This window comes from Oncorhynchus masou, chromosome 1, assembly GCF_036934945.1.
Source record: "Oncorhynchus masou masou isolate Uvic2021 chromosome 1, UVic_Omas_1.1, whole genome shotgun sequence".
NCBI lineage: Eukaryota > Metazoa > Chordata > Actinopteri > Salmoniformes > Salmonidae > Oncorhynchus > Oncorhynchus masou.
This window is the reverse complement of record NC_088212.1, coordinates 74,692,264-74,707,841: the sequence shown is the minus strand read 5'-3', so window position 1 is coordinate 74,707,841 and position 15,578 is coordinate 74,692,264. Positions and strand designations below refer to the sequence as shown.

General features: G+C 43.0%; 1 protein-coding gene across 1 annotated transcript in view; it reads right to left on the bottom strand.

Annotated features, from left to right (window-relative positions):
- Positions 1 to 4,564: 4,564 nt before the first annotated feature.
- Positions 4,565 to 15,578, bottom strand: part of LOC135550513 (ras-related protein R-Ras2) — a 51,530-nt gene continuing 40,516 nt past the window's right edge. The window contains exons 2-6 of the mRNA XM_064981419.1: positions 14,321 to 14,408; positions 14,030 to 14,132; positions 9,984 to 10,092; positions 8,705 to 8,823; positions 4,565 to 7,007 (exon numbers count right to left, since the gene is read on the bottom strand). Coding sequence (XP_064837491.1) covers positions 6,920 to 7,007; positions 8,705 to 8,823; positions 9,984 to 10,092; positions 14,030 to 14,132; positions 14,321 to 14,408 — 507 coding nt within the window. The 3' untranslated portion in view covers positions 4,565 to 6,919. The remainder of the gene's footprint in view (positions 7,008 to 8,704; positions 8,824 to 9,983; positions 10,093 to 14,029; positions 14,133 to 14,320; positions 14,409 to 15,578) is intronic.

Genomic DNA, 15,578 nt, shown 5'->3' with positions numbered 1-15,578 from the left:
TTTACTCCTCGAACGAATGAGAGTTGAGATGTGGTGCACATCGATTCAGGGACTCACTTTCTATAGGCTATACCATTTGGAATGAGAAGGGAAAAATCAGTGCGCGCAAATTGACAAGCTTGTCAATAATTTGACGAATGCATGGGTTGCTCCATTGGTTGCGCGCACGCAGCCATGTCGCCTGTATTTCGATTAAATACATCATCGCGTAATTTTCACATCACAACGAGCAAAAAATATGTAAAATCTCCATCCTCTGTAACAGCGTCCCCCAGATTGTAACGCCCGTTAGTCTCATCTTGTGATGTTGGAAAGGTGTAGCATTGTAATTTGAATTATTAAATCCATTTGTTGGCCTGCCATTTATACCATCATTGTTTAATTATTAATGGACAGCATTGAGCTCTATCTCCTTGGGCATGATTGATAGCCTACACATGCTTACATATTATTTTTTTCTGGTTGCACTGTGAATGAAACATCATTTTCAGGCATATACACGTGGTCAGAGCTAAATATCTGTTGTTATTTCATGGCCTTGTATACCTATGTATTCTGGGGAGACACTCCTTCTGTAAAACTGTCTTTGCTTCAGAAAATCAACATTGACCAAAAGCAAGACCTTAATAACAAAGAGAACTCACTGCTTCGTACGTACGTACACACACACACACACACACACACACACACACACACACACACACACACACACACACACACACACATTGTTCTAGCAAAATCAAATATATTTATTAACACTGATTGACAACATAAGCCAGTTACAGAAAGCATGGGTTTAATCTTTCTGGAAGTGTTTGGCACATAGGCTTATTATTGTCTTGAATACAACCTGTTGACCCTGAATCCCTTAAACTGTCCTTGACAGCTCAGAGGGGGAGAGAGAGAGATGTGATGAATGCCTGACAGCCAATGTCCCTTAGGATTGGCCTTGAAGGTCGCTAAGCAAAGGCATTGAAAAAGCAGATTGACAGTTGAGAATTCGTAGCAGTCATATAGTTCAAACTAGAACATAATTATACTGAACAAAAATATAAATGCAACATGCAACAATTTCAAAGATTTTACTGAGTTACAGTTCATATAAGGAAATCATTACATTGAAATAAATTCATTAGGCCTTAATCTATGTATTTCACATAACTGGGCAGCCAATCAGAATTAGTAGTTCCCCACAAAAGGGCTTTATTACAGGCAGAAATTCTCCTCAACATTTCTAACAGCACAGCAGGATTGAAAGAGAGTGTGCGGATGAATAAAGGGGTCCCTCATTATCAGGTACATTGAAAGTTCACACAAAAATCTGTGTCAGTGACAAGAATGAGGTAAACACATATAATGGTCATCAGATTTTCTAAAGCAGCTGGTTTGGATGCCTGCCTTCCGGACTGTGACTTTCAGCCAAATGCAAAGCGAGCTCTTTCATTGGGACATTGAGAGGGATTCGCCTAGGAAGTGTGGATGAGTGGGCACCCTCCCTTCCTTTCTCCTGCCAAACCCCAGCGTCAATGGATAGACGCTATGAGGGGGTGGCGGTGGACCTTGGCAGTCTCAATAGGGGTCCCTCAGAGGCATGGTGAATCCGACCCAAGCTCAATAGACAAAGGGGTTGACTCTCTGACAACTGGGACAGGCAGCTCAGATAAACCGTGAGAGTTTGGGGATGTGCAGTAGCCCACTGAGTCACGACTTTAAAAAACACGAGCCAGCTGGGAAATTGTGTCCCAGTGAGCAGTTGAGATTATACAATGCCATGTAACAATTATACAATGTCTTGTAACCTTTCCAAAGAAATCTCCCACTCCCCCCAGAGAAACTCAGCATGACTGCTGATTGATGATGGTGCTGGCGAACGAGGAACAGAATTCCCTTTGATTTAATTAGGTGATTTGCAGTAATAAAGGGTGCCATTGAAATCCTTGTCCTTATTAGTGCCCACATTTTAGGCTTTTGAATACAGTAGAGTGAGTCAGCAAAACACAGGTAGAGGATATGAAACCAAGTGGTAACCAAGGGGATGCAGAAATCCATTAACAGAGTCACTCAAACATAAAATACCTACAACAACATGATATTTGTGTATTTTTGTAGCCAGTTGATGTGTGGGCTTTCATTGCTATTCAATTCTAGATTGAACCATGTTAAAAGACAAGGAATATAATCCACCATCATCATTGATACATACAATTGACAGTTTTATGACTTTAGAGGCACTGCACTTCCCAACATATATCCTGTCTCGGCTTCCTCTAGTGTAGACAGTGAGAGAGAACAAATAAAAGAACAGGAGAGAGAGGGAGAGCGATGACATGCAATAAGGTAATAGTGGTAAGTTCATCTCTCTCTAAAAAAGCTCTGAAGAAACCACAACGCTCATACAGTATGTATGAGATGACTACCACCAAGCTTAAACTCTCAGTGAAAAGATGGTAATATCCTGGTATTTTAACAGAGCTGGAATAAAGAAAATTCATTACAGCGCGTAAGGGAATTGTGCCCTCCCAACACTATTTTCTCCATATCCCATTATCTTAATCTGAAATGAGAAACTGTCGTATAATTATACTCCGACCCTCTCACCTTTCATTTGTAGTGGAGCCGATAATCACTGCAACAGAGTTGACGGACACCACTGAGCACACACACAACTGTCGGTGTCACACCTTCTAATGAGCCACATGAATGTGTGTGCATAAGCACAGTGTTTGCAGTTGTGTGTCCATGTGGGAGAAATGCAGTATAGGCCACTGTGTGTTCATCTCTACAAAGGAACCCCTGAGGGAAAAACAGACTGTAATGTTCTGTGATACTTCAGTGAGAATAACTGGAGTTATTCACCCAGAATTGTTGCATTGTCAGAGATCTCTACTCCTCTCCCTACTTCAGTATTGCACCCTCAGAGCCCTGCACATCCTCTTCTCTGAGTACAGTACCTGTGTGCGTCTGACTGGAGTATAAATGTGTTTGAGAGAGAAGCCAGATGGATGTAGTTTACTGTACAGTAGTATGCATCAGGAGGATCCATCTCTCTGTGCATCCATAGCTGCTCTGCATCAAATGTAACAAGGATACTGTTGTGCATTATGGTCTCCCTTCCTTCCCTCTGTATATTTTGATCAAAAGACTGCAGTTGAGTGGAGGTCTATAGCCAACTGAGATATATCTCCAGAGAGTCTTTCATGCATTATATATCTGAGAATTAAGGAGGAAATGTCTCATGAGCCCAACTGCTGCCATGGTGCCTGGTCAAAGCCTTGCTTTAATTTCTGCTGGCAGAGATCTAGTTGATGAGAATAATGTCCTCTTCGTGACTTTTTAGGACCATTACAGATCAAACCTAACTCCACAAATATCACCGGAGCTTATATCTGAGAAATAATTTGACAGCTGTGGGGTACAGAGGCCCAGCAGTGACAAATTTGTGCCCCCTGTGTCTTTCTAGGTAAAGAAGCCCTGGCCTGCAGTGACAAAACTGTCTCTGACTTGTTTAGTGACAGTAAATTGCTACAGCTGTTATGAATGAGTCCAAGCATAATGTGATTGGATTGCCATAGCCATCTGTTCCCCAGTCAATACAATTCTTTAGATAATGTAGAACCAGTCAAAGGACAACAGCTCATCTTGGTTTCCAGTAGCCGACACAGTAGATGTTCAGAGGCTATGTATTCAGACTCATGAACCACATCACGTAAGGATTTCTCCAGTATACAGCCGTAGCAGTCAGAATGATACATTGTATGGTTATTTGGTGACAAAGCCAGGTAGAATGGTAATAGCATTTAAATGACTGTGCTTGACTTGAGTGCACTACACACTGTATTGTTTCCAGCCCAGCAACACCACGCAGATGGCTCAGAGTCAAGGCCACCGAGAACACACAGCCAAAAGTAGGAATTATCTTCAAGGGTTCTTTTCAAACCAAATTGCACAGTGATCCTCTGTTGATTTATGAGACATTTGTTCAGGGTGCTATGGAAACCATGGCCCTGTCCTGCTATCTCCACTCCCGAGTTGTGTTCTACAGTCAGGAGACGGCCAATCAGACGTGAAGAACTGAAGTGCTGCCTGGCGTCTGACCCCATATTTCTGATGTGATGATGGAGATGACAGGAATAACATGACCATCAGCCAGAGAGAGGTGAGCCACACGAGTACACTTACCCTCCATACAAGAACACATTTGTTCCTGTAAGGCAGATCTATCCAGCTGGAAGACAATAAGCTATAGTAGAATGAGTTGCATCACCAATAAGACAGACATTTTCATGCAGACAGTTCAGAGGTGGTGTTAATGTTGGAATGTTATTAGTGAAGACAGTGGTCCATCCCCATTATGACAACAGGTGTTCAGTGGGTATGAAATGATGGAATATTCTCATATTATTCCTCTTTGATTGGATACATCCCTTTTCTCAAAGCAAACATCTCAAAGCAATATCTGCCAACACAACTGTTATTGTTCCACCTCGCTTCACAATACAAGGTCAACAAAATATGAAGTTCACCAAATACAGGACTTCTCATAAAAACAAAAACAAAAGGAATATTCTCTATTATAGTTGGCTGAATGACAGATTTTATTATAGCACCAGAAGCTATACATGGGGCAAGGGGCATGGACGTGAAAATAAAATAAAATATATGAATTAAATGTACTGTACATAAAGTTTACCAAAAGAGAGGTGGTGGTACTTTCAGACTCCACCATTGAGCAGAACACATGAATCTGTGACCCAAACATTGACCTAGAGAACAGTGAAGAGAAGAGTGAACGGCCTACCCACGATCCACCCTGCTAGTAGGTCAGGTGGGCTGAGTGGAGGCGTTCAACCAACACATTGGTTGACATTTGCAGTATAGGCATTGGGTAAGGTAGTGGGGAATGGTCAAGGAAAATGTGTCACCAACACCAAGAACTCTTGGAAGATTTGTCCAAATGAGGACTAATCAAATCAAGAGGAGGAAAGGTTCTGGACCACAGGTTGGTCAAGAACCAATGTAGGCCTAGTCTTCTTCAGTTCAAAACCAGCTAAGGGAATTATACATTCCTCTTTACATATACACACAGCTGTGCTGTGAGAGCATATTCACTTACAGACATATAAAAATACTTGTCAACTAGTTTGATAAGAAAATAATGTATAAAAGTATAAAGTAAAAACATTTAATCAAGTCCATCAAATAATCACTTTCATGTTTCTTTTTGTCTTATATTACATGATGATATAACAACACTACAATAGTTCATTGGTTTCTATTAAGCAGAAATACAGATCATATTGAAAAGGATGACAAGACAACAGAATGTGTGAATTGTCTTGATGTTAACTTTAAAGGTGAGAGGTCAGGTGATGTAATGGCAATGATGTAACCTCCATGTGACTGTGGGAGTCATGGAAATAGCTCCAAACTGGCCCAGAGTCACACCAATAACCTTGGAGGACATGAACACATCTGCAAGAATAATTGAAGGCAGTGTGTAACAAACAACCATGTCATTGAAATTAAGTTACAGTTTGTTTATGAGTGAGCTTCAACAGCTCAATACCTCTGTCTACTTTAAGTAATAACTACGTTCCAAAAGAGAGCCAAATAGATGGTACAAAAATCAATGTTCCAACTGAGAGGGATTGATTTGAAAAGATATGTCAGAGAGGAACATTTCTGAAACTGCACTGCTATTAACATAATTATCGTGAGGTACATAAATACTACCCATGGTCTCTTCTGCTCTGCTATTAACATCATCATTATCAGTGAGGTACATAAATACTACCCATGGTCTCTTCTGCTCTGCTATTAACATCATCATTATCAGTGAGGTACATAAATACTACCCATGGTCTCTTCTGCTCTGCTATTAACATCATCATTATCAGTGAGGTACATAAATACTACCCATGGTCTCTTCTGCTCTGCTATTAACATCATTATCAGTGAGGTACATAAATACTACCCATGGTCTCTTCTGCTCTGCTTGTCAAAGATTAAAAATATAAGAGTTTAAAATGTTTAATTCTGATTAGGCCAACCTGACTCTGAGCTAGTCAACAACAACAGGTAAGAGTCAGAGAATAGTTGTACAACTAAATAAATAAAACAGGTTTGATATCATGTTATTAAAAGCCTAAAGTCTATGAACCTTACAATGCAAATACAGTAAACATTCCATATTTGGCCAGTGAGATGAGTGCAGAATCCACAGACATAGAAATGGATCCGCTGACGACGCTGGAAAGTTAAGTTGTCATAACGTTAGGGCTATCGAGGTTTATACTGTACAGTGTACATACTTGTATACATGTTATGTTCATAGAAGTCAAACCAAACTCATCAACCTTACACGCTGTACTGTGGCGATTTAATAAGTCAGTACAAACGCGCTTTCAAAATCACAACAAATGTCACTTATGTACAGTAGCGGATGAGCACATGGAAGTAAAAACGGATGACATATACAGATCTTCATAAGATCACCTTTCTATTCTGATGAGAAACTGGTAACTAGTAAACCTCTCATTGACATTCTGGATATATAATTTCTCATTCAATCTCGGCAAAAAGTACAAATGTCACTGCAAGGCAAGAAAAAGTCCTTCAGAATACAAAAAATGATATTGTTTAGCTGATTTAAGAGGCAATGTTTAGTGTTAGGACTTTCTCATATGAATTGGATTATTGTTGAAGGTCAAGAGGAGTTTAACATTTGGCGTTGTCAGTTTCTTCTAGAAGTGAAGTCTGGGGGTGGGGGGAGGGCAGTTCCTGGTTGCTACCACAGGAACCTCTGTTAAAGTCATGCACGTGGAGAAGGCAGCACTCAGTCATCCATACAGGATGTCATGTCAGGCAGGAGACAGGGACTGGTGACAGCAGCTGGGTGACTGACAGTGATAAGGCCCACTCAGACGATCACACAATGGCAGCCACTCTTGTCCTTTTCTTTCCGCGTGGGTTCTGGCGAGGGCGGGCATTCCTGTTCCTGGAATTTCCTGTGAGGAGAAAGTGCATTATTACGTTATGAGTAAGCAGAGAAAGAAGGATTCTAACAAAATAATCTGACTCATTCAAGCAACAATTGTTTTGTTCTGGCTTTGAGTGTAGATGGGATCACATCCTGTAGTTGTCTTCATAGAAATGGTATTCCTTTACCTCTACAGATATATCATTGACATTAGGGCATTCTCACATATGAAATTCGGTACCCTGGTTCAGATTCCTGGAGCGTTTGTGAGAATTTTGATTTCACAAGACCTGAAAATAACAGTTTCGGGGTGCAATTAGCAAGACGCACATTCTACATCATTGTTTTCCAACCCTGGTCCTCCACATTTTTATTGTAACCCTAGACAAGCACACCTGATTTAACTTGTTAACTAATCATCAAGCCCTCAATGAGTTGAATGAGGTGTGTTTCTCCAGGTCTACAATGAAACTGTGTAATGTTGGGGGTACTGGAGGACCAGGGTTGGTAAACACTGTTGTACATGATGTTAGCAAGCTAGCTTGTCCACATGGGCAAAAAAGTTCCACGCGTCTCTCACTGCCGCGTAAATACTTGGTACTCTAGTCCTAGATCTTGAACCCACTACTCACGCAGGACAAGGATTTGTTTCAGCTAGGGTTCGTTTATGTTTTAAACATGCTTCTGTCACACCCTGATCTGTTTCCCCTGTCCTCATTATTGTCTCCACCCCTTCCAGGTGTCACTTTCTCCCCACAGTGTATTTATCCCTGTGTTTCCTGTCTCTCTGGGCCAGTTCGTTTTGTATGTCTTTCAAGTCAACTAGCATGTTTTCCTGTACTCCTGCTTCTATTCTCTTTTTGCAAGTCCTCCTGGTTTTTGACCATTGCCTGTTTTCTGAACTCCGTACCCACTTGCCTGACGATTCTGCCTGCCCTGACCTCGAGCCTGCCTGACACTCTGTACCTCCTGGACTTTTTTTGATCTTTTGCCTGTCCATGACCATTCTCTTGCCTACCCCTTTTGGATTGATTAATAAATATCAAAGTTTCAAACCATCTGCCTCCAGTGTCTGCATCTGGGTCTCAACCTTGTGCCATTATAGCTCAGATCAGGGTACCAAATGGTCCAGATCCTAAGGGGATATGTGAAAGTATTGCATAAAGCACCTTTCAAATGTACCTTTCAACTTGAGAAAGACAGACTCGTGCCAGTGAAGGAACAAAAGCTGAAACTATTTATTTCCCTCAACCCATTGCCACTGTATTCAGGGAGGTATAGTGGGGTTGTGGTGCCACCTACAGTCAGTAATGAATCCACCCACCTGATTACTCGAACTAACTCTACAGTCAGTAATGAATCCACCCACCTGATTACTCTAACTAACTCTACAGTCAGTAATGAATCCACCCACCTGATTACTCTAACTAACTCTACAGTCAGTAATGAATCCACCCACCTGATTACTCGAACTAGCTCTACAGTCAGTAATGAATCCACCCACCTGATTACTCGAACTAGCTCTACAGTCAGTAATGAATCCACCCACCTGATTACTCGAACTAGCTCTACAGTCAGTAATGAATCCACCCACCTGATTACTCGAACTAGCTCTACAGTCAGTAATGAATCCACCCACCTGATTACTCCAACCAACTCTACAGTCAGTAATGAATCCACCCACATAATTACTCTAACTATAAAGTCGGTAATGAATCCACCCACCTGATTACTCTAACCAGCTCGTGGAAAGCCTGGTCTACATTCATACGGATTTTGGCTGAAGCCTCCATATACGTCACCTTGAGCTGTCTGGCCAGCTGCTGGCCCTCCTCCTGGGTCACCTGAAGGGACGAAACAGGTACAGGTATATATCTTAGATAAATAGCAAGTGCTATTTTGCATCACCCTGTGCCCTATCTGGGTGTAGATTTCACTTTAGGACCAATTGAACGGTTACAAATGATCAAACTCTGCCCACCAGGCGACAGTCACAGAGAGAGCAAGAACCACCCTCTAACGCATGACCATTGACAAAACACAAGAATCAGGAAACTGGTGACATCTGCTGGTAAGGTTGAGAAACATGGGTCAGAGGGTTCACATCCAAGAGTGGGTCACTATGAAATGTGTAAACAATACAGCAAATGTATCACATTACATTTTACATTCAAATAGCATCTGATTTCTATGTGCTTAGCTAGAATATTTTTGCTTCTGGTCCATCTTAAACTATTACGACAAGATTAGAGACCAGGGCCCGTATACACAAAGCGTCTCTGTGTAGGAGTGCAGATCTAGGATCAGTTTTGCCTTTTAGTTCATAATAAATAAGATTTTATGGACAGATCCTAGATTAGCACTCCTACTCTAAGACACTTTGTGGATACGGCCCAGACCTCATTGCAAAATCATTTATTCTACCGTCCTAAAACAGCTGAACCCATTGAGTTGCCAGTAATGGGTAGAATTGAATCATACTCCTCAACTAATTTGTTAAAGCCCACATTTAGACTACTTAATTTGGATGAATCATGTTGAGTTATCAATTCTAACAGAGGCCCCACATTATATTCAGCCAATAAAAATAATTATGACAGTAATTGATGTGATAAATGCATTTATATTTGATCAGATGAGAGAATGTGTTTTATTCCAGCAGGTGACAGTGTGGAGTCATGTGGGAAAGTGAACTGCAGCTGAAAGCCAATGAAGGCCACAGAATGAGCCCTCTCCTTTTCATACCCTTCCTCCCTCCTCTTTTCCTCTGTCTCACAATGTTTTTGTTGGTCATCTTCTCTTTCTCTCTTTTTCTCACTCCCTCTTTGTCTACCCAAATAGCTACAGCCACCACCACCACTATCCATTTTCACATTTAAAAATATAAATTAGAAATGACACATTTTTAAAGCTTGTTGCTTTAAATTTACTTTCCTCACATCACCCTAACATGTATGTGTATTTGAGCTGAGGCCTCTGGGCCATTATGATGACTGCTACTCACCTGTCTCTGAAGCTCCAGGTCTGCTTTATTGCCTACAAGGATCATGGGAAATTCATCCCGGTCTTTGACTCTGAGGATCTGTCTTTGAAATTTGTAGATTTCTTCAAAGCTGTGAAACATAAAGCACACAGCATCACTCGATGCCCCCAGTAAAGCTCAGACATAAAGATAAAGCTGGTGCCTCTGTGGACCTCCCAGGAATGTTGTCTCACAGCCACAAAAATGAACCCCCCCTGCCCTCCCTTCCCCCACAGCACCCAGTCAGATGGGATTGGCGTCTCTATAAAAATCAAATCAAATCTTATTTGTCACATACACATGGTTAGCAGATGTTAATGCGAGTGTAGTGAAATGCTTGTGCTTCTAGTTCCGACAGTGCAGTAATATCTAACAAGTAATCAAACTATTCCCCAACAACAACCTAATACACACAAATCTAAAGGGGTGAATGAAAATATGTACATGTAAGTATATGGATGAGCGATGGCCCAAGCGGCATAGGCAAGGTGCAGTAGGTGGTATAAACACAGTATACACATGTGGTATGAGTAATGTAAGATATGTAAACATTATTTAGAGTGGCATTATTGAGAGTGGCATTGTATAAAGAAACTAGTGATCCATTTATTAAAGTGGCCAGTGATTGGGTCTCAATGTAGGCAGCAGCCTCTCTGATTTAGTGATTGCTGTTTAGCAGCCTGATGGCCTTGGAATAGAAGCTGTCTTTGAGTCTCTAGATCCCAGCTTTGATGCACCTGTACTGACCTCAGATTTCTTCAGACTCCTGAGGTTGAAGAGGCGCTGTTGTGCCTTCTTCACCACACTGTACGTGTGGGTGGACCATCTGAGTTTTTCTGTGATGTGTACACCTAGGAACTTAAAAATGTCCACCTTCTCCACTGCTGTCCCATCGATGTGGATAGGGGGGGTGCTCCCTCTTCTGCTTCCTGAAGTCCACGATCATCTCCTTTGTTTTTTTGACATTGACTGAAAATGGAGATGTTGTTTCCTACCTTCACTGCCTGGGGGCGGCCCGTCAGAAAGTCCAGGACCCAATTACACAGGGCAGTGTTGAGACCCAGGGCCTCCAGCTTGATGATGAGCTTGGAGGGTATTATGGTGTTGAATGCTGAGCTGCAGTCAATGAACATCATTCTTACATAGGTATTCCTTTTGTCCAGATGGGATAGGGCAGTGTGCAGTGTGATGTCGATTGCGTAATCTGTGGACCTGTTGGGGTGGTATGCAAACTGAAGTGGGTCTAGGGTGGCCAGTAATGTGGAGGTGATATGATCCTTGACTAGTCTCTCAAAGCACTTCATGATGACAGAAGTGAGTGCTACGGGGCGGTAGTAATTTAGTTCAGTTATCTTTGCCTTCTTGGGTACAGGAACAATGATAGCCATCTTGAAGCATGTGGGGACAGCAGACTGGGTTAGGGAGCGATTGAATATGTCCATAAACACACCAGCCAGCTGGTCTGCGCATACTCTGAGGACGAGGCTAGGGATGCCGTCTGGGCGAGCAGCCTTGCGAGGGTTAACACGTTTAAATGTTTTACTCACATCAGCCACGGAGACGGGGGGCACAGTCCTCGTTAGCTGGCCGCAACGGTGGCACTGTATTATCCCCAAAGTGGGCAAAGAAGGTGTTTAGTTTGTCTGAAAGCGTGACATCGGTGTCCGTGACATGGCTGGTTTTCTTTTTGTAGTCCGTGATTTCCTGTAGACCCTGCCACATACGTCTTGTGTCTGAGCAGTTGAATTGCAACTCCACCTTGTCCCTGTACAGGCATTTCACTTGTTTGATTGCCTTGCGGAGGGAATAACTACACTGTTTATATTCAGTCATATTCCCAGACCTCTTTCCATGGTTTTCAGTTTTGCGCAAATGCTGCCATCCATCCACGGTTTCTGGTTAATGTAGGTTTTAATAGTCACAGTGGGTACAACATCTCCAATGCACTTATTTATAAATGCACTCACCGAGTCAGCGTATAGGTCGATGTTGTTCTCTGGGGTTGACCGGAACATATGTGTGTGATCAAAACCACCTTGAAGCGTGGCTTCCGATTGGTCGGACCAGCGATGAATGGTTCTAGTCACTGGTACATCCTGTTTGAGTTTCTGCCTATATGACGGTAGGAGCAAGATGGCGTCGAGGTCGGATTTGCCGAAGGGAGGGCGGGGGAGGGCTTTGTATGCATCGCGAAAGTTAGAGTAGCAGTGGTCGAGGGTCTTGCTCATGCGTGGAGTGCAATCAATATGCTGGTGGAATTTAAGTAGCCTTGTTCTCAAATTTGCTTTGTTAAAATCCCCAACTACAATAAATGCAGTCTCGGGATATATGGTTTCCAGTTTGCATATAGTCCAGTGAAGTTCCTTGATGGCAGTCTTGGTGTCTGCTTGATGTGGAATGTACACAGCTGTGACTATAACTGATGAGAATTATCTTAGTAGGTAAAATGGCCTGCAATTGATTGTAAAGAAATCTAGGTCGGGTGAGCAGAATGACTTGCGTTCCTGTAGGTTGTTATGATTGCACCATGAGACGCTAATCATGAAGCATACACCCCCACCCTTCCTCTTCCCAGTGAGGAGTTTATCTCTGTTGTTGCGATGCATGGAGAAGCCCAGTGGCGGAACCGATTCCCATAACATATGCAGAGAGAGCCATATTTCCGTGAAACAGAGAATGTTACAATCTCTGTTGTCTCTCTGGAAGGCAACTCTTGCTTGAATTTCGTCTACCTTGTTGTCAAGAGACTGGACATTGTCTAGTAGAATACTCGGGAGCGTTGGGCGATGTGCAAGTCTACGAAGTCTGACCAGTTGAAAGCTTCGCCTGCCCTTTCTGCGGCGCAATTGTTTTGGGTCGACTTCTGGAATTTGATCCATTGTCCCGGGTGGTGATCATATTCCTGGTGGTAATGTTGGTAAATTGACGTTGCTCTTATATCCAATCGTTCCTCCCGACTGTATGTAATAAAACGTAAGATTTCCTGGGGTAACAATGTAAGATATAACCCATAAAAAAACAAAATACTGCATAGTTTCCTAAGAACTCTAAGTGAGTCAGCGCCATCATTTGGGAATCAGACAGGGTGGGTGAAGGGTGAAGGGTGAAGGGAGGTACTTCAGAGCAGACAGAAAAGTCAATGAACTCCTGTGGTACTGCATGCCTCAATGTTCCAGAAATGTTTGCATGAGTATTGCAGTAAAGCCTTGGTGAACTTGTGAGCAGCCTCAGCACAGGCTTGCCTGCCTTCCATTGACCAAGGAGGGGTAGCCCTAAGCAGGTCTGTCCCTTTAACCAGAGCTTTGCTCCCCGTTGACTTGAAAGGCTTTTAGTGTAATACAAATATCATGCTAACTGTTTGAACCAAACGGCATACATAGAAATATCCCCTAGAGAGAAAGGGAAACAGAATGTAACCACAAACCCAGGAGTGTGTTCTAGTGAATGGCTGCCGGCGGGCAGCTTGGCGAGCACATAGTAAATCTGGAGAGCCTTGGCTAACGTAAATGGAGGAAGGAAAGACTGTTTACAGCACGGAGAGAGGGGACTCTGAGGGGTGGGTTGAGACACACCACCATCACATTGCTGTACAGGGACCAGAGGGGTGACAAGGGCCCAAAGACTGCCGACCACAGCACTACAGGACAGCACATATAGAGGGGATGCATTCATTCTCATGCAGGTGATTTAATGCAGAGTTTTCACACAGAAAAACAAAGCCTGTAAAGAGGTGGATGTTGAAAGAGAGGTATATGAGCAGAGGAGAACAAAAGAGAATGACGACACAGGTTGGAGAGAACGGACGTGTGGGAGAACAAGAGCGTGAGTGAGAGAGATGTATGTGTTTAGCATGAGAAGAGAGAGGAGCAGGCAGACAGAGGGAGAAAGAGAGAGACAGACAGAGAAGCACAGACGAAGATAGGCGCAGATAGAGAGACGCGCAGTGAGAGAGAGAAAAGCGCAAAGAGAGATTGGTGCAGACAGAGAGAGGCAGCGTGGGGGCGACACGTGACTGGGTTGTCACTCACCTTCCTCTGTCAGTGACTGAGAAGACAAGCAGGAAGCCCTCCCCTGTCCTCATGTATTGTTCTCTCATGGCTCCAAACTCTTCCTGTCCGGCCGTGTCCAGGACTAACAAACACGGGGACAGACACGTTAGACACACACACAGTAGCACCTCTCCTGAAAAGGTACTGTACAAAACTAAACCCTCCAAGATAAGAACAGTAATCTCCTGTGAAGGCTGCTATTTCTCAATGAACATTAGTGTTGTGGTCAGATTTCTCCTGTTTGTTTACAGGCTGAGGGTCTATACTTACTGTCAAGCCGGGCCGCCCTCTCATCAATGACACACTGCTTCGTATACGAGTCTTCAATCGTGGGATCATAGTCAGTGACAAAGTAGGACTGGAGAGAGAAAGAGGGAGAGAGAAAGAGGGAGAGTGAACATGGAGTACAGTAAGGACTGAGGAGACATACAGCAGAGAAGGCATTGAGATAAACATCCGGCTTTGGCTCGGTCTTCTAGAGAGTAAACACTCCATCCATGTGTGTTGTTCAGTAACTCGTTGACCTCTACACTACTATGCAGCATGCAGGAGGTAAACACATAATCCTGACCCGTGTGTTGTGAAAGCCAGCGTAAATACGGACTCACATAACCACTCCACTGTTTCTGAGGGACACAGGAAAACGAGGTCATCTGGAGTGTTCATGACCAAAACACTGCTAATGTCACTGGCCCTTCTGTCGCCACTATTCCAACAATGACACTAATTAGCCATCTTCCAGAGGCTGGCCATGAATCAGTGACTGGGACTGCCTGTCTGTCTCCAATGTGAGCAGGATGCTCGGAGTAGGTTGAGACAGAGCTTGAAGCTGTGCATTTTATTACATTTTCTCTGCATGTTTTGTAGGCCTCTCCTGTGGGACTAGTTAAGTGACAGCTGAGAACAGCATGCAAAGCATGTCCTATATCAGAGTGGACTGGCTCTGGCTCTGGCTCCATGTGGACAGGATGTCACAGGTAAAAATACATTTACATTTGAGTCATTTAGCAGACGCTCTAATCTAGAGAAATTTACAGGAGCAATTAGGGTTAAGTGCCTTGCTTCAACCACTAGGCTACCCTGCCGCCCCTTGAGCGTTGGACTAGTAACCGAAAGGTTGCAAGTTCTAATCCCCGAGCTGACAAGGTACAAATCTGTCGTTCTGCCCCTGAACAGGCAGTTAACCCACTGTTCCTAGGCCGTCATTGAAAAATAAGAATTTGTTCTTAACTGACTTGCCTAGTTAAATAAAGGTAAAAAAAAATAAAAAAGGGCACATTGACAGATTTTTCACTTAGTAGGCTCAGGGATTTGAATGACCGACCTTTCGGTTACTGGCCCAACACTCTTAACTGCTAGGTTACCATGAATACAACAGTCTAAGTTTGTTCCAATGCATGAATCATCTTTCCATTTTAAATAAATTATTGTGACAGGAGTGGATCTAATCTGGTAGTGGATTAAATCTGTGTATGTGTATTGATTCATGGCACATGGCCACCTATTTGACTGTTAAAATATGCATTGT